The 22,509-nt window shown below is 55.1% G+C and overlaps 1 protein-coding gene across 3 annotated transcripts in view; it reads right to left on the bottom strand.

The window, feature by feature from the left end:
* The window catches only part of SH3PXD2B (SH3 and PX domains 2B), a 61,820-nt gene extending 42,797 nt beyond the window's left edge, over positions 1 to 19,023 (bottom strand). For all 3 annotated transcript variants that reach the window (XM_058848455.1, XM_058848456.1, XM_058848457.1), the window contains exons 1-2: positions 18,874 to 19,023; positions 8,028 to 8,108 (exon numbers count right to left, since the gene is read on the bottom strand). In XM_058848455.1, coding sequence (XP_058704438.1) covers positions 8,028 to 8,108; positions 18,874 to 18,945 — 153 coding nt within the window. In that variant the 5' untranslated portion in view covers positions 18,946 to 19,023. The remainder of the gene's footprint in view (positions 1 to 8,027; positions 8,109 to 18,873) is intronic.
* Positions 19,024 to 22,509: the final 3,486 nt, after the last annotated feature.

The raw sequence follows: 22,509 nt of genomic DNA, 5'->3' as shown, positions 1-22,509 counted from the left end.
TGAGCACAGAAACTTCTTTGGGCAGTAAAAAAACCATGGGATTGCAAAATTCTGTGGCCTGAGATGGGGTGAGAACTCCAAGCTCTTGGATCCCCTGGCAGTTTCCAGAGCCCAGCACTTCCCAGGGCAGCAGAAGGGCAATGCCTATTGCCAGCAGTGGCTCTGCAGGCAGAAATCCTCAGACAGGGAGGGAGAACCACAATTTAATATTCTAAAAAGCATTTCTTCCATTTCCCAGCAATGTCATTCCCTAAAAACAAAATCCCAAATCAAACTCTGCAAGGCTCAGCATCACCAGGATGCTCTGCAGTGCCCGGGGCAAGAAGAGTTGAAACACCTGAACTTGAACTGCTCAGCACAAGACAGGGAAAGATTTCACCTCCATCCACCTCCTTCTCCTCCTTCCTGGCTCTCCTAGAGCTCCAAGCTGCTTTTCTGCCACTTTGGGGAGGGGGATCAGCCCCAGAAGGGTCTCAAATCCTCTTTTTAACACCCAAACTCCAGTTTGATCAGCCCACAGAGGAAAATGGGAGCACAAGGAATTCTCCACAAGCTGCACAACGTCGCCTTGTGTATCAGAAAATACCTGGTTTGGCTAATTTAACATGGTGAAAAACAACATCCAAGTGAAACCCTAAATGTTCAGTCAAAGGCAGTATTACAACAATAAATTCACCTCCCTTAATTACACCTCCAAGATCTGATTTCCACGCTGCCAGGTGAAGACAGCCACAAACCTCATTTATAATTCACAACTCAGTGACTCACCCCTCCTGCAGAGGCCTCCAAGTGTGGTCCCAGCAAGGCAGGAAGGCTCAGGGAGGTGGAATTGTGACAGGGAAGGTGCTGGGTGTCCTCATGCCACCAGAGACCATTTCTTTATCTGGGTTATTGCTCACTTTGCATTCCCAGTAAAGACCAGAAGGTGGAAATCACCACAACAGGGTGCAGAGCAGCACCCTGGGGATGGGAAGATGAGCAGAAGGAAAACCCTGGAGTCAGCATGGCACCACAGAGCCCTGCAGCATCCACACACTTGGCACCACCTCACGTTTTCCCCTCTCCATTTTCAGGCTAAAAGTTCCCCTCCCCACTGGCAGCTGTGAGTCACAGGGGAAGGGCAGATCCTGAGCTCTTCCCTGCCCCACGAGGTCTCCCCAAATCCAGCTGAGGGATCCAGCCTTCCTCACACCCAGGAAAAGTCTGTGCTGCATCCCAGGGATGGGAATGAGGAGACAGGCAAGCCTCAGGGAGTGCTGGATAATGGGAAAAACGTGCAAGGGAAATAAGGAAAAAGGAGCATCACTTCTTGCATGGAGAAAAACAAGAGGTTAAATTGTTCCCCTGTGCCCAGGAGATCCCTGCAGAGATTCACACCTTTTGCCAGGGGACCCCAAACTGCCAGAAATCCCTCACCAAAAGCAGGGGGGCAGTGATTTACAGCAGCCCTGAGAGCCTGGGGTCACCCCCTGAAAGGGATGGGATGGGAGTGAGGAATCAGGAGTGTGGGGAAACACCTTGTCCCTCCAGCTTCATCGCCTTCCCCTGCAAGCCCAGCTCTTATTTGTGTCTCCCACTCCCCATCCAAGCGCACAGATCCATCTCTTGGCTGCCCAGGCTGTGTGGGTGGTGCTCAGAGCAGTCTGTGCTGTACCAGGATTTAACAATAGAAACAGGTCCTGGCCATTTCACTGAAAATCCCCCACTCTGAGACACAACACTCCTTCACACTGATTTACTGCTCTCCGTCCTCAGCTTCTCCCCAGGCAGCATCAATCAGCTTGAAACTGGTTCATTTTGGATCCAGGGCTGCTGCCACATGATATAAATTGCAGGTCTTTCCACCAGCAAAGTGGCTGTGTTAGATTGATTAAAAGCACACGGAGATGCTGGGTCTCACATCAGCCCAGACCCACAAAACCTCCCCAAAACCCCCCTGGGCACCTCCCCAGGGACAGAGCCCATGGCAGAGACTGGAGAGGAGCCACCAGGGCCCTGGCAGGAAGGAGGAGCTGAATTTCCAGAGCTTTTCCAACAATAAGTAGCTGGGGAGTAGAAGGGCATCAGCTCACCCCAGGCTCAGGGGGAGAGGAAACAGGAAAACCTTTAACCATTATCCAAAGACTCCCTCAAAAAAAAATCCTCGCTGGATTGTCAGAACAACACCTCAGCTCCATTCCCAGGAGATGGAACTTTCATCCCTCCCATCTTTTTGGCTCCATGGGTTTCACTCAGGCTCGCTCCCGGATCAGAGCCCACAGTGCTTCCCCTGGGATGTGCTGGCTCCTGCAGCTGCTCTGCCAAGATTCCAGAGGGAAGGAGGCCAGGGGTGCCAGGAGGGATAAATGAACAGAGAGCAGGCTCAGGAGCCAGCCCTCCTGTGCCTCGGGGACCAGCCGGCAGGAGCAGGCGGAAACAGACCCACAACAACCCAAGCAAAGTGGAGGGAGAGGAGCTTGGAATAAACCAAGAGCCATGGAGAACTGTTCCCAACCTGGAATAAACCTTGGAGAGCTGTTCCCAGCCTGGAATGAGGCATGGAGAGCTGTTCCCAACATGGAATGAGCCATGGAGAGCTGTTCCCAGCCTGGAATGAGCCATGGAGAGCTGTTCCCAGCCTGGAATGAGCCATGGAGAGCTGTTCCCAACATGGAATGAGCCATGGAGAGCTGCTCCCAACATGGAATGAGCCATGGAGAGCCGTTCCCAGCCTGGAATGAACCATGGAGAGCTGCTCCCAACATGGAATGAGCCATGGAGAGCTGCTCCCAACATGGAATGAGCCATGGAGAGCTGCTCCCAACATGGAATGAGCCATGGAGAGCTGTTCCCAGCCTGGAATGAACCATGGAGAGCTGTTCCCAGCCTGGAATGAGCCATGGAGAGCTGTTCCCAGCCTGGAATGAGCCATGGAGAGCTGTTCCCAACATGGAATTAACCATGGAGAGCTGTTCCCAGCCTGGAATGAGCCATGGAGAGCTGTTCCCAACATGGAATGAGCCATGGAGAGCTGTTCCCAGCCTGGAATGAGCCATGGAGAGCTGCTCCCAACATGGAATGAGCCATGGAGAGCTGTTCCCAGCCTGGAATGAGCCATGGAGAGCTGTTCCCAACATGGAATGAGCCATGGAGAACTGCTCCCAGCACTGCTCGAGACAGGTTTTATCTCCAGGAACCCAAGATGATTTCTCCTACTGCCCAGCACTGCTGTGTGTCCCAGGCATGTGCTGGCCTGGGAATGCTCATCCAGCAGCACTCCAGGGAATCCAGGATTGCCAGGGGCAGGCACAGCTTTGTGTGCCAGGCACAGAAGGGGTGGCAGCAGCTCCAGCCCCTGACCTGCCCCGGCTGCCGCTGCCAAAGGCTGGGACGCTATAAATGGGAGACATTTGGAGAGGGAAAATGTTAAAGAGCCAACTTTTAACTAGGCTGAAGTGCATTGGACTGTGCATGTTCTTTGTGGAGGGAGAGAGGAGGAGAGTGATGAAGGTCTTTGATGCACTGCTGGAAAAATACCGGCTGCTCCTTCTGCAAACAGGAGGAGCCCTTATTTAATGGAAATAATCCTCCTCCTGAGTTCCAGGATGGGAATTCACTATTCCTACACTTCTGCATGTGGTGTTTGAGCTCGTGGCTCTGGGTGCAGTCTGGGCACAGAGGACAAAGCAGTTGCTGGAGCTTTGGAGCAGGAACCTGGCTGGAGGAAGCTGTGGGTTTTTCCCTGTCCTGATCCAACTGCCTGAGAGCGAGTTCCTGCTGATTTATTTTTGTGGGAGGGCGAAACCACGAAGTTCATTGCACACACAACTGCTCAGAATTTTGCTGAACTCCATAAACCCTGGAGAAAAAAATGAAAAATAAAAAAATCCCCGAAGTGTTGAAATAAGATTCCTGTTACGAAAGAATTACCGAGAGAGCACTGTTTACCATCCCTGGACACACAAAACCATGCAGCTCCTGCAGCCACAGCCTGGCTGAGCTGCCTCAGGGCTTTGGCATCAAAGAGGCGAAGCCCAGAGCAGGCATGACCCAGGAGAGGGGAATCCAGGCTGCAATTCCCACCTGCAGGAGCCCTGTGCTGCTGGGGGCACGTTACTCAGCAGAGCTGTGCTTTGCTCTCCAGATCAGAAGGATTAAGATAACACACACTTCACCTCTGAGGACTCCTGCCAGGAGCCTGGGTTAAATAATGGAGGAGGAGAAGGAAAAAAAAGTGGAGGAGGAAGGGAAGGAGACAGAGGAAGGCAAGCACCGAGCTCACAGTAATGGAAGCAAGAGGCTCATTTTAATTTTTCAAGCCTCCAACTGCCTGAAACAAGCTGATGAGAACAATTCCTCTTTGTGTGCCAGCTCCAGTCTTCAGAGCCCATTAAATGGGGTGGATTATTTAAAACCCCTCTGAACCCCCGAGACACAGACTTTCCCCTCTGCCTGGTGCCCATGTGCACACAACAGGTGAGGAACCCCCTCCACAAGGGCCAGGCTCTGCTCCACGTGGAGGTGGCAGGCACAGACCACTGCCTGCTGCCAGTTTTCTCATGCAAGTAGGCACCACTTCAACAGACTATTTATTTTTCGGTGTTCCACACAAAGCTGTTGGCCCCAGGGCTGCAGGACTCTCTCCAAGATGACACAGCTCCAGGTGGGTCAAAGCTGAGAGTTTCCAGCTAAGAACCTGAAGGAGCTGTTAAACACATGGGCAAATGAGAACTGGGAAACACACTGGATGCACAGACAGGCAGGAATGGCAGGGAGAGCCAGAGCCCATTTTAATGTTGCTTCAAATTCTCAGTTTTTCTGTCCCTGAATTGTGCAGCGAGCACGTTTAGCCCAGCCTGGGTCGTGCCTCCAGCCCTGGCCTCAAAATTAAATCTCTGTGCAGAGAAGCAGCCACAGAACATCACCCTCTGCTGCAGCTCCAGCTGGGACAAGAACTGCAGGAAAGGTTTGTGACTGAAAGGGGAAAAGCCTTGAGGTGACCTGTCCCAAAGAGGGGTAATGTGCCAGGGACAGCCAGGGACAGGAGGAGAGGGAACGGCCTCAGGCTGGGCCAGGGGAGGCTCAGGGTGGACAGCAGCAGGAATTTCCCCATGGAAAGGGAGCTCAGGCACTGGAAGTGCCCAGGGAGGGTTGGATCCCATCCCTGGAGGTGGCACTCAGAGCTCTGGGCTGGGGACAAGCTGGGGATGGGGCACAGTTGGGACTCTGATCTTGGAGCTCTTTTCCAACCTCAAGGATTCCCTGGAATCCAGCAGACTCCAGGCTTCACTCCTGGGTCAGTTTGTGTTTGGAGTGTCCTTCCTGCCTGCCTGGGGAGGGGAGGACACTTTGCCCCGTGGCTCTGCTGTCAGCACTTATCATGCTCGTGTTTTCCTTGGCCCTGCTCCTGAAATAATTATTTAGCCACAATGGAAGGTGACAAATGATTCAGCTGTGGCCCCACTGGGAATATCAGGAGAAACTCCCCAGCCACTCAGACGGAGCTGCAGCAGCTCCCCAGCCCAGGCTCAGCCCCACCGAGCTCCTCTCTCCCATTTGGATCCAAAAGCTTCCACATCCCTGCCAAGGAACAGCCAAGGAGGGTGCACCAACCTTTGCTCAATGTTTGAAAAAACAAACCCTGCTCAGCCTCTGACAGGAGCATGGAAAGTGCAGCCAGAGCCACTGGGAACATTGATATTAAATGAACAAATATCCTGACCCAAACATGCATGTACCGGGATTGCTCAAGGCTGTGAGGATGAATAAATCTGGATGGATTTTCCCTGGGTAACTTGAAAGACAGATTCTTGACACAGAGATCACCTGCAACTCAATTTCCAATTCTTCCTCCAGCACATCAAAAAGATCACCAGAACTGGACCTAGGAAAAAATATTCTCTCCTCTTGCTGTTTCCAGAAGCAGCTGAACCATTTCAGTCCCACACTTATTTTGTGGGGGGCTGTGTGGAATTTTTCTTTTTTAATAACCAGAGGCATGAATAATTTCCAGCATGGAAAATTTCTGCCTGAAGAGCTAAAATTGGCATAGAATCATCCAAGAGTCACACAAGAAAGGCCTCCAGCAATGGCAACAGTCAGTGCTACCAAGCCTACCTAGAGCATTTTTTTCCACTGTGCTCAGAGGATCTGTTTCACTCCTCACCTCTCAATCCAATTTCCACTGTCCTGCACCACAAGTTTAAAATAAGGACACCAGGAAGCATGTGTGATAAGGGGGAAGGAAGGGGAAAACCACAGCTTCTTTCATTCTTTCAACAGAGCTAAAAAGGAGTGGTAGTTAGAATTTTGGGGTTTTTTCATTATTTTTTTTTTAAAGAAAAAGCTGCAGGGAACAGCAAAGTGGGGAGATGTTTGCTTTAAACTTTCCCACCTCCACCATGATATATATTTACATGTATTTATACAGCATCTCTGCTTCTAAAGGTGTTTTGCAGAGTGTCTGGCTCCAGTGATGACGTTTTCCACCTCAGGAGCGTGCACAGCTCCAGCCAGGATGGAGGGGAGCGAGAGAGGGAGGACAGCCACAATTCCCCACATTCCTTCCCCAGCCCAGGGAAACAGCACAGCTGGAGGCACAGAACCCCCCAGAACTGTGCCCCTCTTGCAGCAGATCCTGCAATGAGCCTGGCCAGCACCTCGGAGCTCCACGAACACGAGATGCTGCAGAGAAGGAAGCACGAGTTCCATTTCCTTCCAGCCCTGGCTGCTGCCCAACAGCTGTTCCTTGTTTATTTACTTTCATATTTCCTTGGTTACACAAGCAGCTGCTCACAGCTTAACCCCTGCCTGGGCCACCCTCCCTGGGGCTGGGTGACAGCAGGGACACCCAAAGCTGTCACCTCAGCACGGCCACAGCCCTGCCATGTCCCGTTGGGCAGGGGACAGGACACGCTGGGAGCAGCATCTGCCCCATCCCAGACTTTGCAGGAGCCAGCTGAACCTGGGAAAGCCATCTGCATTCCCAGGGGCTCGCTCTGCTGGCCAGGCTGGAATTTCAGCAGTGTGTTCCTGTCTGGATGCAGGTCTGGTGAAGGCTTTCTCCCTCTCCTCTGGAATACAGCTCACAGTGATGCTCAGCCTCGCCTCAGAGGGTTCTGGGGGCAGAGGGTGCCCAGCTCCTCCCCTGGTGCCACAAACAGCCCAGGAAGGGCATTCCAGTGGCCCCTCTGCCAGCCCAGAGATCCCTTTGTGCATTTTCTGTTCTCCTCTGCACGGAGCCTGTTCCAGCAGCTCAGTTTGTGTTTTGGCTCGTAAAGCCCAGCCAGACCCCTTGGCTCATCTCCACCAAGGAGGAGGTGGAAAACACCCTTTGCCTGCTCACCCAGAGCACTGGTTTGGGTTTTTTGCAGCCCAGCCTGTCCCAATTGCCTTTCCAGCCTCCATTTCCCTCCCAGCTCCCTCCTGCACCAGGAGGGAATTAAATCAGAATTATGGAATGGCCTGGCTTGGAAGGGGACTTACAGATCATTTAGTTCCAACATCCTGCCATGGGCAGGGACATCTTTTACCACACCAGCTTACCCAGAGCTCCATTCAACCTCTTCTTGGGCATTTCCAGGGATCCAGGGGCAGCCACAGCTTCTCTCTGGGCACCTGTGCCAGGGCCTCCCCACCCTAACAGGGAGGAATTTTTTCCTGATATCTGATCTTAACTCACTCAGTTTGAAGCCATTCCCCCTTGTCCTGTCACTTCATGCCTTTGTAGAAAGCCCCTCTCCATCTTCCCTGTTGGCTCCCTGCAGGTGCCAGAGCAGCTGCTGCCAGGGGGAGTGGGCCCTTCCCCAGGCCTTGCTCCAGGGAATCAAGTGTTTTCCAGTGGCAGCCCTGGTTTGCTGTGACAGCAGCTGGGAAAGCCACAGGAATGGAATTTGGACCTAACTCTAACAAAATCCTCCCCCAAAGCAAACAAACCCCCCCTCAATAAAACCCCCAGCAATTGCACAGATAAAGCAGAGCCCAGCAGCCCCGGTGACCTCAGCCCTTCACCCCACCCAGGCAGAGCCCAGGGCTGGAGGATTCCCCACCTGCAGGTCGAAGAACTTGCTGTACCGTCGGTAAATGACCTCTGTGGCTCCATTGGACCAGGTGACCTTGATGATGTAGACCTGGAGGGAACAAAGGCACAAATCAGAGCGGGGAACCCAAAAAAACCCCACCACAACCCAAAAAAAAAGCAGCCAGTGCAGCCCCCACGGCTGGGTGACAACCAGGGGAACACTTCAGATCACTTCTGCAGCACCACAACTCAGGTAAGGCTGAATTATTGAGACCCACTGCTGCAGCTTAACCAAATGTTTGTTTCTAGTGGAGAACCGAGCTCTGTGGCCCTGAAGAGGGGCACACATTGAAAGTGGAGTGGCTCTTCTGTGTAAAAACACAGCACAAATCCCTCCAGACACAGGAGTTAATGACTGAACCTCAGCCACCCCATTTACAGCTGCAGCACCAAATTTGATGCTGAGATCCAAGGGCAGCACCTGCACCAGTCCCTGGAACTGGGACTGCAACAGCTCAAGCTCCCAAGGTCTGAAACTCCACCTGTTTGGGTTTGGGTTTCTTACACTTGCTGGGGTGGAAATCAGCATCCTGATCCTTCAAATGGCACAGGATCAACCCCAGTCATTGCAGGTTATCCACAGAGCCCAGAACCAGGCTTTAACTGGTGATGAATGCAGAACAAAACACCAAACCCAGCCCATTCCATCATTAATTCTTCCGTGAAGGACAACGAGCAAATCACAGAATGAGGCAATTACTGATCTAATGCCCTCCCTTGTTTTTCACAGAAAGCAGAGATAACCCCTGATGAGGGGCCAGTGTAACACCCAATTGATACAAATCTCAAATTCATAACAGATTGACTGAGCAGAACCAAGGGCATTTTTAAGTCCTTATTTCCACCAGAAATTCAAGTATCAATTCCTTGAAGAAGGACCAAAACATTCAGAAGCCCAGGTGAAGGGAACTTCTGCTAGCAAAATCGAGCATGAAGGCTCTTAAAAGCTGATGTTTTGGTATTTAAAACAGAATCCCTCAGCAGTTTCACAAGGTTTTTCCCGCTGAGATTCCTATTTTTTCCAGATTCTGTAATGTGACCAACATCCTAAACCATTATCCAAACTCAAACACCAGTATAGTGCAACACTCAGGTATTTGAGTTTATCAAACCTACTGAAAATCTACTGAAAATCTACTGAAAATCTCACTCTGCTGCTCAGAGGGCTGACACAGCCTGAGCCACCGAGGTGAGGACACTCCCAAGGGGTGACAAACTCTTCCCAGTGGGATCACGAGGCAGCAAGGGGGATCAAGTTCTTATTGCTAAAATAAAGAACTTCCTTACTTCCAAACCAGTAATTCATGGTCCACTTCTGTTGAACTTGGGTTGGAAGGGACCTTAAAGCTCATCCAGAGCCACCCCTGCCATGGGCAGGGACATCTTCCACCATCCCAGGCTGCTCCAAACCCCATCCAGCCTGGCCTTGGGCACTTCCAGGGATCCAGGGACAGCCACAGCTGCTCTGGGCACCCTGTGCTGGGGCCTCAGCACCCAATATCCCATCTACACCCAGTCTCTCAGTCTGGAGCCATTCCCTGCTCTGCTTTCACTCCCAACCTCTTATTTTGAGATGAAGGACCTCATTTCCTCTGTATTAACACAAGGAAGACAGATGGATTCTCCAAGACAACATCTGCTCCAGCTGTGGAGGCCTGGAAGGGCCTCCAAGGGAGGCAGCACCCCTCCAGCAAACCAGGGGTTAACCTGATGTTAACACAGGCTCCAGCTCCTTCACCCTCTCCCCAGGACTTGCTGCAGGGCCAGCATGAGCTCATGTGGGCTGGAAGCTCAGCTGATATCCCAGTTTTCTTAGCAGCCCCCAGCACTCCTCGGGGTTATATCACCGCTGGCTGCCTGCCTGGAGAGAGCCTTCCACTGGGGCAGCAGGAGGAGCCAGCTTTTCTTCACTGTTTATCCCTATCCTGCCTTTATTTGGAGTCAACAGCTTATTAGACTGGGATTTTAATCAGGATGTGGATATACTCGAGCCAAAGCAATTCAGAGCTCTTCAGGGTAATAAAGGCACGAGGTTTGAGGGCACACCAGGCTTCCCTGAGTCCTCTGCAGCTGGGGGAAGGAGCCTTGCTGCTGAGTGATGAGCTCACTGCTGTTTTGCTGAAATGCAGATCTCCCAGGGGTCAGGAGAAGAGTTTCTTGCACATCCAACAGCAGAAAGGTCTCTGGGGGCATCTCCTCAATTTCTGGAAAGCAGAGAAGATGGGGAAACCCACAGGAACGGGAGCTCCTCAGTACCTGGAAAACCTGGGCAATTTCCTCTCTCCTTGTGGATATTCCTCGTCCTTCCAACAGCCCCATCCCACCAAGGGTCAGAACCATCACAGATCTCGGTCTCTCCTGATATCTAATCCAGCACCTGCTGTCCCAGAAATAAAATAAAATAAAAAAACCCGCCAGAAAACACAGCTCTGGTGCTCCCCTCACCTAATTGGAAAGTGAGCGTTTCCAGAGGCCTGGACATGAGGCACTAAGCTCCCACAAACCATAAATCCCTTCCCCAGGGGCTTTTAGAAGACATTTTCAATGATCAAGAGAGCCTTAAAACCATTGCACTTGGTCTGAAGTTTCCCCTCCTGGCCTGGCACTGCGTTGTGTCCTGCCAGGAGCAGCCACCATGAAGCAGCAACAAAAAAAACCCCAAATTTTGTCCCCACCCCACCAGCCCTGCAGAGGCTGCTCCAGGAAGAGGCTTTTCCCCAGCCCAGGTGTGGGGGAGGACATTTGGCAGCAGCTATTCCATGGATCTCCTCCAGCTCTGATCTCTACAGGCCTTCAAAGAAATCCCACCGAGGAGGGACCTGCAGGGCTTTTCCTGGAGATCCTGGAGATTCTTGGGATCCCCCAGGGCTGCAGCTGGCACAGCTCTGGGGTGGGATGGGCACTTGGATCCTGCCCCAGGGATTCCTGAGGGGACAGCAGGGAGGGGTGGATGGATCCAGAGGGGTTTGGGCTGGGCCCCTGGCCAAAACCAACAGCTGAGCTGTCCAAATCCCAAATATCCAAATATCTGCAGCCCTTCCCGGGCCAGCTGTGGGGTCTGCACCAGGGGAGGGAAGGAGCTGAGGTGATGAAACCCAGGAATGGTGGCTTGCCCCTCTTCCATCCCTCTGCAAAGGACGCCCTGCCCTTCCTCTGAGAGCCTCCAGTCCTGAGAGGCACAGAAGCCACAGTTTTTGAGGTGCAGGTGGATCTTGCTGAGTGCCAGGTCAGAGCAGCGTTTCTCATGAACACCAAACCCTGTTCCCATCCCTCGGAGGACAGGAATGGAACAGACCCTTCACAGCAAATGGAAACCTGCAGATGCAAAAGGCTACAACAGACTCCACTGGAACTGGGCTCCCAAACTCCTTGGGATCCCTACATCACAAGGAAATGGTCACAAATCGACTACTTCCAAGTTCCCAGTTCAGCAGTGTGACATCAGGACCACCAACCACTGCCCAGGGTCCCACTGAATGCCCTAAATGGAAATACAACATGGAAAAAGGCTCAGGGGATCTTGCAGCCCTCCCAGAGAACACCAGGAGCTCAGTCCCCTCCATCACCACCCAGTATCTGTCACTGCTGTCCCCTCCCCAGCACCTCTCCCACAGGGAGAACGGCCCCGTGGAGAATGGGACTGAGAACCTCTGGAAGTGTCAGGATAAGGACAAGACATGCACATGGCACCTGGCCAAGAGCAGCAGAGCTGTCAGGGGGAGCTGTGGGACAGCACTCGTGACAAGAGAGAGCCACAGGGGACCCAGGACATCCCTCCTGGGCAGGGAGAGAGCTCCTGGGAGGCTTCAGGAGCCAGCTCAGACACATCCAGAGCCACGGGAGTCACGGGGACAGAGGGGATGAGAAGCCAGTGCGAATCTGAAAAGGGCAGCCAGAGATTTCTTTTTTTTTCCTTTCTTTTCCTCTTGAAGAAGTGAAGCAGCAAGCCCTGGGAGCAGTCAGCCACCAGAAGGGTTTTTGCAGGAAATCCCTGGTGCTGCACACAGCAGTGGCTCCTGGTGACTTCCACTGCTCAAAGGGACCGGTGCCATTCCCAAATCCTTGGTTTTGCCCTTCCCAAAGAGACACAAAGTCCCACACAACAGCACGGGGAGGAGAGGAGCTGACTCAAACTGCTGACTCGAGGCAAGGAAATTAAGAACAGATACTGAAAAAAAAAAAAATAAAATAAAATAACAGAACCAGTTTCCCGTTCTAAAACACGAGGCCGTGTGACCTCGCAGAAGAATCACTTCTGGATTCTTTGCATAAACACACCAGGACAAGCTGGGAAGCAGCCTGGACTGCTTAAATGTGAGCAGGAAAAAGGCAGAGTGAAGGTGAGAAAAACACAGAGCTGCAGTTTCGGCTTTTCTCCTCCTACAGGAGTTTCCCAAAGTTTTTCATGGAGATTTGCACGGCATCCTGGCTGGGGGGGACCCACAGAAATCCCACAGGGAAGGATGTGGGAGAGGGCAGCTGCCTGGGAACTCTGCCTGGCACCCAGCTGAACCTGGCAGCAAGTCCACCCCAAGCTCAGCACCATCCAGCTGTGCCCAGGAGCAGCTCTGCCACCCAACACCAGCTCTCCTGGCACGGCACAGCCTGCCCTGGCTGGCTCTGAAGGATCCCAGAGCTCCCCTGGCACCCCTGTGCCCACAGCTCCTCCACACCCACACGGGCAGGGTGGAGAGCAGCACCAAGGTCACTTGGAAAGGCATTGCAGGGACACCAGAGAAGGTCCCCAGGCTCCAGCAGAGCTCCTGCAGCAGCTCCAGACATCACAGCCTCCAGCAGGGGCAGAGCTGTCTGCAGAGCTGCTTCCAAAGGCTTGGAGCCTGTGTGGTCTCAGCTCCAGGGAGACTCTACAAGAAACCTCTCTGTGGAAAACTCCACATATGTAAAGCATCTTTCACCAAAAAAGAGGAAAAGCATCAGTTAAAAGCATCAGAGTTTTGATTTCACCCGTGCTACCCCGACCCTGAAAGGAGGGGAGATGTGAGAGCCTCACCCTCCCTTCGGCCACCTCACGAGAAACCCAAAGGGGCAGAGAAACCAAAGGAGCTGAGCCATGCAGCCAAGCCAGAGTGGGTTTAATATAGAAAAGGGAGTGGGAAATGGTGAGAGGAAAAGGAAAAAAAAAAGAAAAAACAAAAAGGAGGGAGGTGGCTGGAAACAAAGAAAGTTCTTGGCACCAAGCTGCTGTGCTTGGCCCCTGTCCATCCGCCCTGGCTGCCGCAGGCGTGCAGGGCTGGGGAGGGGAGAGGGGGCTCTTGTGCCATGGGATGGCAGAGTTTGGAGCAGGAGAGGGAGAGCCAAGCCCCAGCTCAGTGAGCAGACAGCTCATGACCCTCCTGCTTTGTGGCTGGGGAGCTGGAGAAGGGTCATGCTGGCACGGAGCAGATATTCCAGCAGCGGGGCACCAGGGATGCTGCCCTGGGCCCTCTGGCAAAGGGGAGGCAGGAGCAGCAAGGCAGAGCTGCAGGGAGCTGGAGAACAGGGATGGAGGCAGCAGCAGGGCAGGCAAATCCTCAGCACCACCCCAGGCAGCCCGAGCACACACCAGCACCGCAGAGCAGCCGCCTCCCCTCGCTCCACTTCATCCCTTGGATTTGCACCCTCTGCCAAGGACACACCACGAGGCTGGGACCCCCCAGGACAGCCCAGCAGAGCTGCTCAGACCCCTCAGTCACACGACACATGCACTGGGGCTCGTGTGCCCCAGTCACAGTGAAGGTCACTCAAATGCATTCTCCCGTTTCCTATTTCCCACTGCCACACGGCACGGCCGGAAGACAGAGATACCCTCCAAAGCAGAGCTGTGGGGGATGAAGGTCACAGAGCTGGGGGCAGGCAGAGGCCAGGGATGGCTCCAGAGCTGCAGCTCGCTGCTGGAATCCACTGTGAGCATCAGCTTCCCACAGGGAGCTGCTCCTGCCTCTGTGGCCAAGCCAGGAAGGATTTGGCCCCTCCACGTTCAGGGCTTTTCAACAGCCTTGAGAAACGTGACTGGGGAAGGAAAACAAAGGAGAGTTTGAGCTTGAGTGCTGGTTTTCACCCACAAAGCTAAGGGTGCTGCATTGAACCCCAACTCTGCTGAGAGGTGAGGAGGAAAGACTGGTGAGCTCTGGATCAGAGCAGGGATGAGGACAGGGCAAAATTCCTACCAAACTCCCTGCCCGTGGCCTGCCTCGCTGGGACAGCATCATCCAGCTGGCAGGAAATGGGATGAGACAAGGCACAACCACAGGATGCAGCAGCAAAACACCACTGAGGATGCTGAGAAAGCCCTCAAACCTTTAGAGGCCACCGGGAGTCAGACTGCAGCTTCCCCTGGCTCTCTCTCATTCCTAGTTTGGTTATCTGGGGATGCTGCATAGATTTCACACTATTCATGCCAACCTCCTCCTTCCTCATTCAGCTCCTCGGGCTGCCCACAGAACATTCCCACCATTCCAAGGGCATGGTCACCCTTCCCGGGGAGAAGTCATCCCTTGACACCTTTTTTGAAGCCGAACAACCAGAATGAGTCACAAGGGCAGAAATAACCAAAAATCCACGGGGATAGCTCAGCTGTACGAGGTGACACCGCGCCAGGTGCCCACCGAGCTCTGCTCAAGGGACCACCAAACCCAGCCCATGGAGCTCTCAGAAATCCCTTCAGCTCTGGAGACAGAAGGCACTAAAGAACCGATGAAGACTGGCAGCTCTGTCCTCCTGCCATTCAAACACTCCATAACCAGTTCCAGACAAGCAGTGGGGTTGGGCTACACAAGGAATGACACCACAAATGGCCTCACCCCCACGAGGAACAGAGAAGACACCTACACCATCACAAATTCCACATCAAAAATATAACACCTTCACTTTTTTGCATGTAGTCCTCCTCAAATTTGTTTTAAAATCCCCGTAGATCTCATTAGCCAGATGCCACCACACGCTGTTAATTACTTTCACAACCCAGATGCCACAAACGAGGTCTTCACCTTGATTTAAGGTTTGCCATCTCGTTCACCGGGCTTGCAAAATTAATGTATGCAGCACACTTTGCTTAATTTCCCATTTTCAGGGATACACAGAGGCTGGGAATGGAAATTCTGCAAGAACATAACCCAGCTTTCCCAAAAATCTACCCAAGAATCTCCACCCAAAGAGCATGCTGTTGAATGGATATATATAATATTGGATAGTGCTCCAGAACAACAATTTAAACCTATGGAAATGTTCCCGGTAGGCAGAAATGGAGATGGGATTCAATGGCATTGCTGTTAACACGTAGAAAACACACACACTGCAGCTGTAACAAAATGAAACATCCTGAAGCTTGCCTAAGGGAAAGAAAACCAAATCTGGGTTTAGGAAAAAGCTTTATTTTAGGGCTTCTACTCGTGAGTAACAAACACAATACTATAAAAAGGTCCCGCGTGAAGGCCTTTAAAGGAAAATCCAGTCTGTTTCAACTATGGCTTTGTTTTGGGTCTTTTGTGAATAAACATTCATTTATCAGAGACTTGGCCAGACCAGAGAAATGTCAGTCTGCTAGTCTGTCTCTCACAATGATTATTTTTAAACTTTACTCTTGGACTTTGCCTTCCCAGATTGGCAGGATGGCCCCGGAGCCCCCGCTGGCAGCACCCCCGAGCTGTGACCACTTCCCAGAGGACTGTGTGGGAAATGGAACTGGAAATGTTACCCCAGCCACTGCCTGCAGGATGGAGTTCCCTTTTTCACTTGGATAATGGGCTGCCATGAGCCAGAGCATCCTGCAACAAACACCTGAACAAGGATCATTCCTCAATGCCCCTGCTGGGTAATGCCCGTGAAAAAAAGTTTAAAAACACAAATGGAGTTTGAGGGCACAGGGCTGTGCTCGGGTCCCCAGCTGAGCCCTAACACTCAGCTCGGCACCCAGCTACCCAAACCCTGCCCAGCACCTTGCTGGGTCCTTGCCCTGGAATTTGGGGAAATATTGTGCTTCCTGCTTCATGGCAGAGCTGCAAAACAACCAACTTTTTGTCTCAGGCAATACAATTCTTGTTGTATCAATTACCCAGGTTAAAGGGAAACCACAGCAGCCTGAACAGAGCCAGCCCTCCCCAGTGCAGGAGTAACAAGGGCTGCCTCGACCTCACTTCTCTGGGAAAGTGGAATTCATAACTTTGTGCTGTGGCCTCATCACGAACAACACAATCACACCTTTGTCCAGCCAAGAGAAGCCTCTGGCTGATGCAGAGGAGCCCGAGCAGGGCAGGTCATCACAGAGGCAACAGGAGGAAAAGCCAGCGTGGTCCTCCAGCCTCCCCAGGGACAGGAGCGCTGCCTCAGGGATGGAGCAGAGCCCATCTGTGTGACGGGAGAAGGCAGAGGGTAAAGGTTTTACACAGACACTTCGTGGTCACCCGGATTCACACTGTGCCACTGTCTACAAACGACTCAGCCATGATTTGCTGCCTCTCCCTCTCTTTGCAGGAGGAGGAAGGGATTAAAAAAAAAAAAAAAAAAGAGAAAAAAGTTATAATTCACTGGCTTTGTGAATCTGCCTGGTCCTATTGATTCTTCAGCAAGGCGAGCGCTCCCATTCACTCCAGCGCTGCTCGGGGGAGGCAGCTGCCTGCAGGCTGCCGGCCCCTCCCTGTGCCCAGCCCTGTGCCCATCCCTGTGCCCAGCCCTGGGCTCAGCCCTGTGCCCAGCCCTGCGCTCATCCCTGTGCCCAGCCCTGTGCCCATCCCTGTGCCCAGCCCTGGGCTCAGCCCTGTGCTCAGCCCTGTGCCCAGACCTGTGCTCATCATCCCTGGGCTCATCCCTGTGCTCATCAGCCCTGTGCTCAGCCCTGTGCCCATCCCTGTGCTCATCATCCCTGTGCTCAGCCCTGTGCCCAGCCCTGTGCTCATGAGCCCTGTGCCCATCCCTGTGCCCAGCCCTGTGCTCATCCCTGTGCTCATCATCCCTGCGCCCAGCCCTGTCTTCATCCCTGTGCCCAGCCCTGTGCCCAGCCCTGTGCTCATCAGCCCTGTCTTCATCCCTGTGCCCAGCCCTGTGCCCATCCTTGTGCCCATCCCTGTGCCCAGCCCTGTGCTCATCCCTGGGCTCATCCCTGGGCTCACCCCTGTGCTCATCCCTGTGCCCAGCCCTGGGCTCAGCCCTGGGCTCACCCCTGTGCTCATCCCTGTGCCCATCCCTGTGCCCATCCCTGTGCTCATCCCTGTGCCCATCCCTGTGCCCATCCCTGTGCTCATCCCTGTGCCCATCCCTGTGCTCATCAGCCCTGTGCCCAGCCCTGTGCTCATCAGCCCTGTGCCCAGCCCTGTGCCCATCCCTGTGCCCATCCCTGTGCCCATCCCTGTGCCCATCCCTGTGCGAGCCACGCTGGCTCCCGCCGCTGCCTCCGGCTCCAGGGCGAGCGCAGGGCAGGGCTGCAGGCAGCGGGATGCGCTGGGGAGGCCGAGCGGCCGGGCTGCACCGCTGTCCCCACCCAGTGCCCCGCCATCCAGCTCTCCGCTCACACAACACGGCTTTTGCAGCCTCACAGGGATTATTTGTGCTCTGCCCAACTCCACCCGAGCGTCGGCGGCGGGGAGCGGGGACAGCGCGCAAAGCGGGCGGTGCGCGGCTGTGCCTGCCGCGGCTTCAGCGCTCCGGAGGGGCACCGGAGAGGCTCAAGGCAGAGCACAGAAGCTCCCACAGACCATCCCAGCCCGGTCTCCTCACGGCACCGGGCAGCCAAGACCCCCGGAGCCTCCAAAACAGCAGCGCGCAGAGCTCCGCGCTGCTCCGGAGCCGGGGCACGGCACCGTGAGGAAGGCTGCGATGGACACGGAAGGGAAAAAGGCACATCTGGAGCCGGCGGCAGGCTCGGGCAGGGCTGATAAAGCTCCGGGCAGGGCAGCAGGAAGGAGGGGTGATAAGGGGGTGGGTGGCAGCAGCCACGCCACATCCCTGGTGCAAGGACAGACCCCTCTTCCCTCCCCGCCTGCAGCTGGCTGCCCTCAGCTCTCCTCCAGCTGTTGCTCAACACAAACCGGCCGAGGGGACCTGGAAAAGCCCTGGATAGCCCAAGAGCTCTGAAACAGCGGCTCTTCCGACAACTGACTCCAGCCGGAGCAAACACCGCATCTGCACAGCCCAAATGTGCCACCCACAGTGTGTCACTGGGTCACCCCGGGCTGTGGCTAAACGGGAGCGAAGAACATTTACATTTCGCTCTTTGTTTTACGGCTGTTGCCAGGATTCACCCGCAAGCTCTCCACGGGTGCCTGGAGACACACCAAAGTTTAAATCATTACAAAGAAAAAAAAAAAAGAAAAAGAAAACCACCTTCAAAAATAGACAAACCCACAACAGTTTGGAAGATGCCCCGGAGCCCGCAGGAAGGCTGGGCAGGATGCAGGGGACACGAGGGATCCTTCCTAGGGACCGAGCACTATCCAGCGAGCAGAAAGCAGGAGCCGGGTGGTCCCTTTGGTCCCTTTGCCCCGGGACTCTGCGACCAACAGGTCCCAAGGCCCCGGAGCCAAGCTGCAGAAGCGGGGACGCCTCACCGCGGTGCCCGCAACCCCCGTCCGCATCCCCCGGGCATCCCCCGCGGGGTCGGCACCGGGAGCAGCGGCGGAGCATCCCCACGCTGGCAGGGGACCCCCTCGGGACACCCGTGACGGGGGTGAGAGGCACCCCCGGCAGCGCTGCCGCCCTCCTCCTCGCCCTCCTCCTCCTCCTCCTCCTCCTCCTCCTCCGTCCTCCCTTCCCGGAGCTCCGCGCGGGAGCGGGGCCGGCAGCGCCCGGCCTTTGTTCGCCCAGGGCTGGGCTCGGGCACTCACATAGTGCTTGTTGGGGGTGCGCCGCTTCTGCACGTCCAGCACCTTCACCTCGGCGATGCTCCGCCTGGGCATCGCCGCTGCCGTGCCCCTCGGGGAGCGGGGACGCTCTGGCGCTGGCCGCCGGGACCGGAGGCTGCAGCGCGGCCGAGCCTCCCCGCACCGCCCGCTCCGGGGGCGGGAGGCGGCCCCGGCCCGGCGCGGCCTATCCCGGCCTGAGGGGCGGCCCCGGCCCGGCCCCGGCCCGGCCTGAGGGGCGGCCCCGGCCCGGCCCCGGCCCGGCCCATCCCGGCCCCATCCCGGCCCCATCCCGGCCCCGGCCCGGCCCATCCCGGCCCCATCCCGGCCCGCGGGGCGGCCCCGGCCCGGCCCATCCCGGCCCATCCCGGCCCATCCCGGCCCCGGCCCGGCCTGAGGGGCGGCCCCGGCCCGGCCCATCCCGGCCCGCGGGGCGGCCCCAGCTCCGCACGCTTAAAGGGCCGGCCCGAGCCTCCCTCGCTGCGGCCGCTCCGAGCTCGGCGCTGCGGGACGTCAATATTTCTCTTTTTTTGTTTTTCCTCCGGTTTGCCCCCTTGAGCTGTGCGTGTGTCCCACAGCCCCTGTGGGGTGGCCGCCGGCAGCCACAGCCCTGGAGGAGGCAGGGAATGAGCAGGAAAAGGTCTGTGCTGCTCGGGGCAGCAGAGATGCCTTGCCCGGGACAAGCCGCATACCTGCGGGGAGAGACTACAAGGGCGTGTAGTGACAGGACGAGGGGGAATGGCTCCAAACTGGGAGTAGGTTGAGATTAGATATCAGGAAGGAATTCACCGTGGGCGTGGTGAGACCCTGGCACGGGTTGTGCGGGGAAGATCCATCCCTGGAAGCCTCCGAGGCCAAGCTGGACAGGGCTGGGAGCAACCCGGGACAGTGGCAGGTGTCCCTGCCCATGGAATGAGATGATCTTTAATGTCCCTTCCAACCCGAATCAGTCCGTGATTCCATCCCTGTGAGCCAGGAGCTGACCCACTGCACCCACCTCTCCCCCTGGCATCCCCACTCGTGCCACACTGTGTGTCCAGCTGTGCCCAGCTGTGCCCAGCTGTGCCAACACAGCAGCCAGGGCACTGCCCAGGCACTTCTCTGCAGCAGCACTTACCCGTGGCCTCCGTCTTCCCAGCAGCTCCTCAACACGTGGCATAACCACAGCTCTCTCCCCCGTTGGGCTTTTAATTACATTATAAAGTTACTCAAGGCTTACACTGGCAGGTCATTAGTTTTCATATGAATTTAATTTAATCATAAACAACTCATCTCACTCCTTAGCGGCTCCTTAAATGTGGCTCTTTTAAATACTATTAACTTTGCTACAGCCACCCCAGAGGATTAATGGAGGTGCAGGCAGCTTGCCAGCGCTTTATTGCCCCTCCCCAAGGGCTCGTCTTCATCCTCCTCCCCCTCAGCAAAGCCCCAGAGCACGGTGGCCGTGCAGAGGTGGCTGCAGAAGGGTTGCTGGGCTGTCTGAAGGGGACATCAGGCCACTGGTGACCTCCCTGGTTACTGCTGGAGCAGCTGCACGTCACCCCCACTCCTGCCCCAGGCATTGCTCCCCAGTCAGATGTGTTTTGAAGGCAGGAGGACGTGGAGGTGAGCTGTGGAATCCTCCCTTCCTTCTGACATTGTGACATCCATGTGGGATGCTGGACCTGCTCATGAAGAGCCTGGGGTAGCACCAACATCTGGAACTGCAGTTCCTGATGTGTGGAGTGTCCAGGCTGGAGCAGGGGAAGTTTTATTAGTTTAAAAGCCCTGAAAGATGCACAGATCCTCCAGATGATGGTGAGGAAAACACCCAAAGCAGCTGGTAAGAGAGGTCCACTGAGATGTGGAGCAACAGAGAAAGCTGATGAAGAGAAATGAAACAATTTCTGCTCTTCACAGGCTGAAAAGAAGAATTAAGGTGGAGAAGCACTTAAGCATCAGCACTGTCTTCCCCCCTGCCCTGCTGAAGGGATCCCAGCGCTCCTGGGCCCTGGCAGCAGCAGCAGGCACTGGCTGCAGCATCACAGCTAATGAGCACCCAGGAACGAGCAGGGCTTGGAGAGAAGCACAGCTCAAGGCTGCAAAATGGCTCCTGTGTTTAATTATCAAGTCTAATGAGGGCTGTTGAGAGGAGTGGAGAGTGGCTTTGCATGCTGACCAGATCACCTCTCTGGGGAGAAATGCTGGGAAGGCGCTGTGGAGAGGCAGAGCCTGCCTCGGGCTCTGCTGGGCCTTGGTCATTTATCAGGGAATCTGCCAAGGATTTGTAAGGGAGCCGAAATGAGGGGTTTGTGAGTGACCTGGGAGTGCTGTGCTCGGCCCACAGCTCTGGGGATGCTGCTGCAGGACAGCAGAGATGTGGCAGAAAGGTTGGGTGGTGCAGATGCAGCTGAAGGGAGTTTCAGGATAAACATTCATCCCCTGCTGCCCTAACCAGAGGCTGAAGCTTCATGAAGCCAAGTCAAATAAAATAACTACGGTAAAATAACTACACAGGAGAGGTCACGACCTACCCAAGAGTCAGCCTTGTGCACTCTCCCTCGTGTCTGTCAGGATCAGCTGAGCAATTTAAAACAAGAGGGAAAACGACTTCTGGAAAACCATCCCTCAGCTCGGGTGGACAGGTGGGTTTCTGCACGGCTGCAAGTGGGCTCCAGCTGTTTGGGCACAGCTGGGCAGTCCCTGAGGTCTGCCTGGTGTCAGGGAGGGAGTGGAATGGGAAAGCAGTGCCCCAGCAGCAGCCCTGACTGCAGAGGGAACGCAGTCTGCAGTGCTCCTGGCACGGAGAGCCCGCTGCTGCTGCTCACTCTTCAGTTTTAGAATTGGGAGATTGTGCCAAGTGCCTGAACGTCCTGGTCCCCCCTGGGTACAGGACAATCCATCTTCCCTGAGCCACCTCACAAAAATCAGTCAAACGTGGTGCTCCCACCCCCACAGAGGACAAAGCCCTGCAGCTGGAGCCCAGCCCAGCTGAAATTTCCCATTTCACCAGGGCTGGATCTCTCTGATTCTCAGCTGCCACCAGGAGTGATTTTCCACTGCTGGGACCCCTGACTTGCAGGGTTTGGGTGGCACTGTGACCCCTGAATCGCAGGGTTTGGGTCCCACTGTGACCCCTGAATTGCAGGGTTTGGGTGGCACTGTGGCCCCTGAATTGCAGGGTTTGGGTGGCACTGTGGCCCCTGAATTGCAGGGTTTGGGTGGCACTGTGGCCCCTGAATTGCAGGGTTTGGGTGGCACTGTTACCCATGAGTTGCAGGGTTTGGGTGCCACTGTGACCCCTGAATTGCAGGGTTTGGGTGGCACTGTGACCCCTGAATTGCAGGGTTTGGGTGGCACTGTGACCCCTGACTTGCAGGGTTTGGGTGGCACTGTGACCCATGAGTTGCAGGGTTTGGGTGGCACTGTGACCCCTGAATTGCAGGGTTTGGGTGCCACTGTGACCCCTGAATTGCAGGGTTTGGGTGGCACTGTGACCCCTGAATTGCAGGGTTTGGGAGCCACTGTGACCCCTGAATCGCAGGGTTTGGGTGCCACTGTGACCCCTGAATCGCAGGGTTTGGGTGGCACCCATCCCAGCCAGGCTGGCAGCAGTGCCCATCCTGCCCAGGGAGAGCAGAA

This window comes from Poecile atricapillus, chromosome 13 (genome assembly GCF_030490865.1).
Source record: "Poecile atricapillus isolate bPoeAtr1 chromosome 13, bPoeAtr1.hap1, whole genome shotgun sequence".
Lineage (NCBI taxonomy): Eukaryota > Metazoa > Chordata > Aves > Passeriformes > Paridae > Poecile > Poecile atricapillus.
Note: the sequence above shows the minus strand (reverse complement) of the source record. Positions and strands in the feature narration are given on the sequence as shown.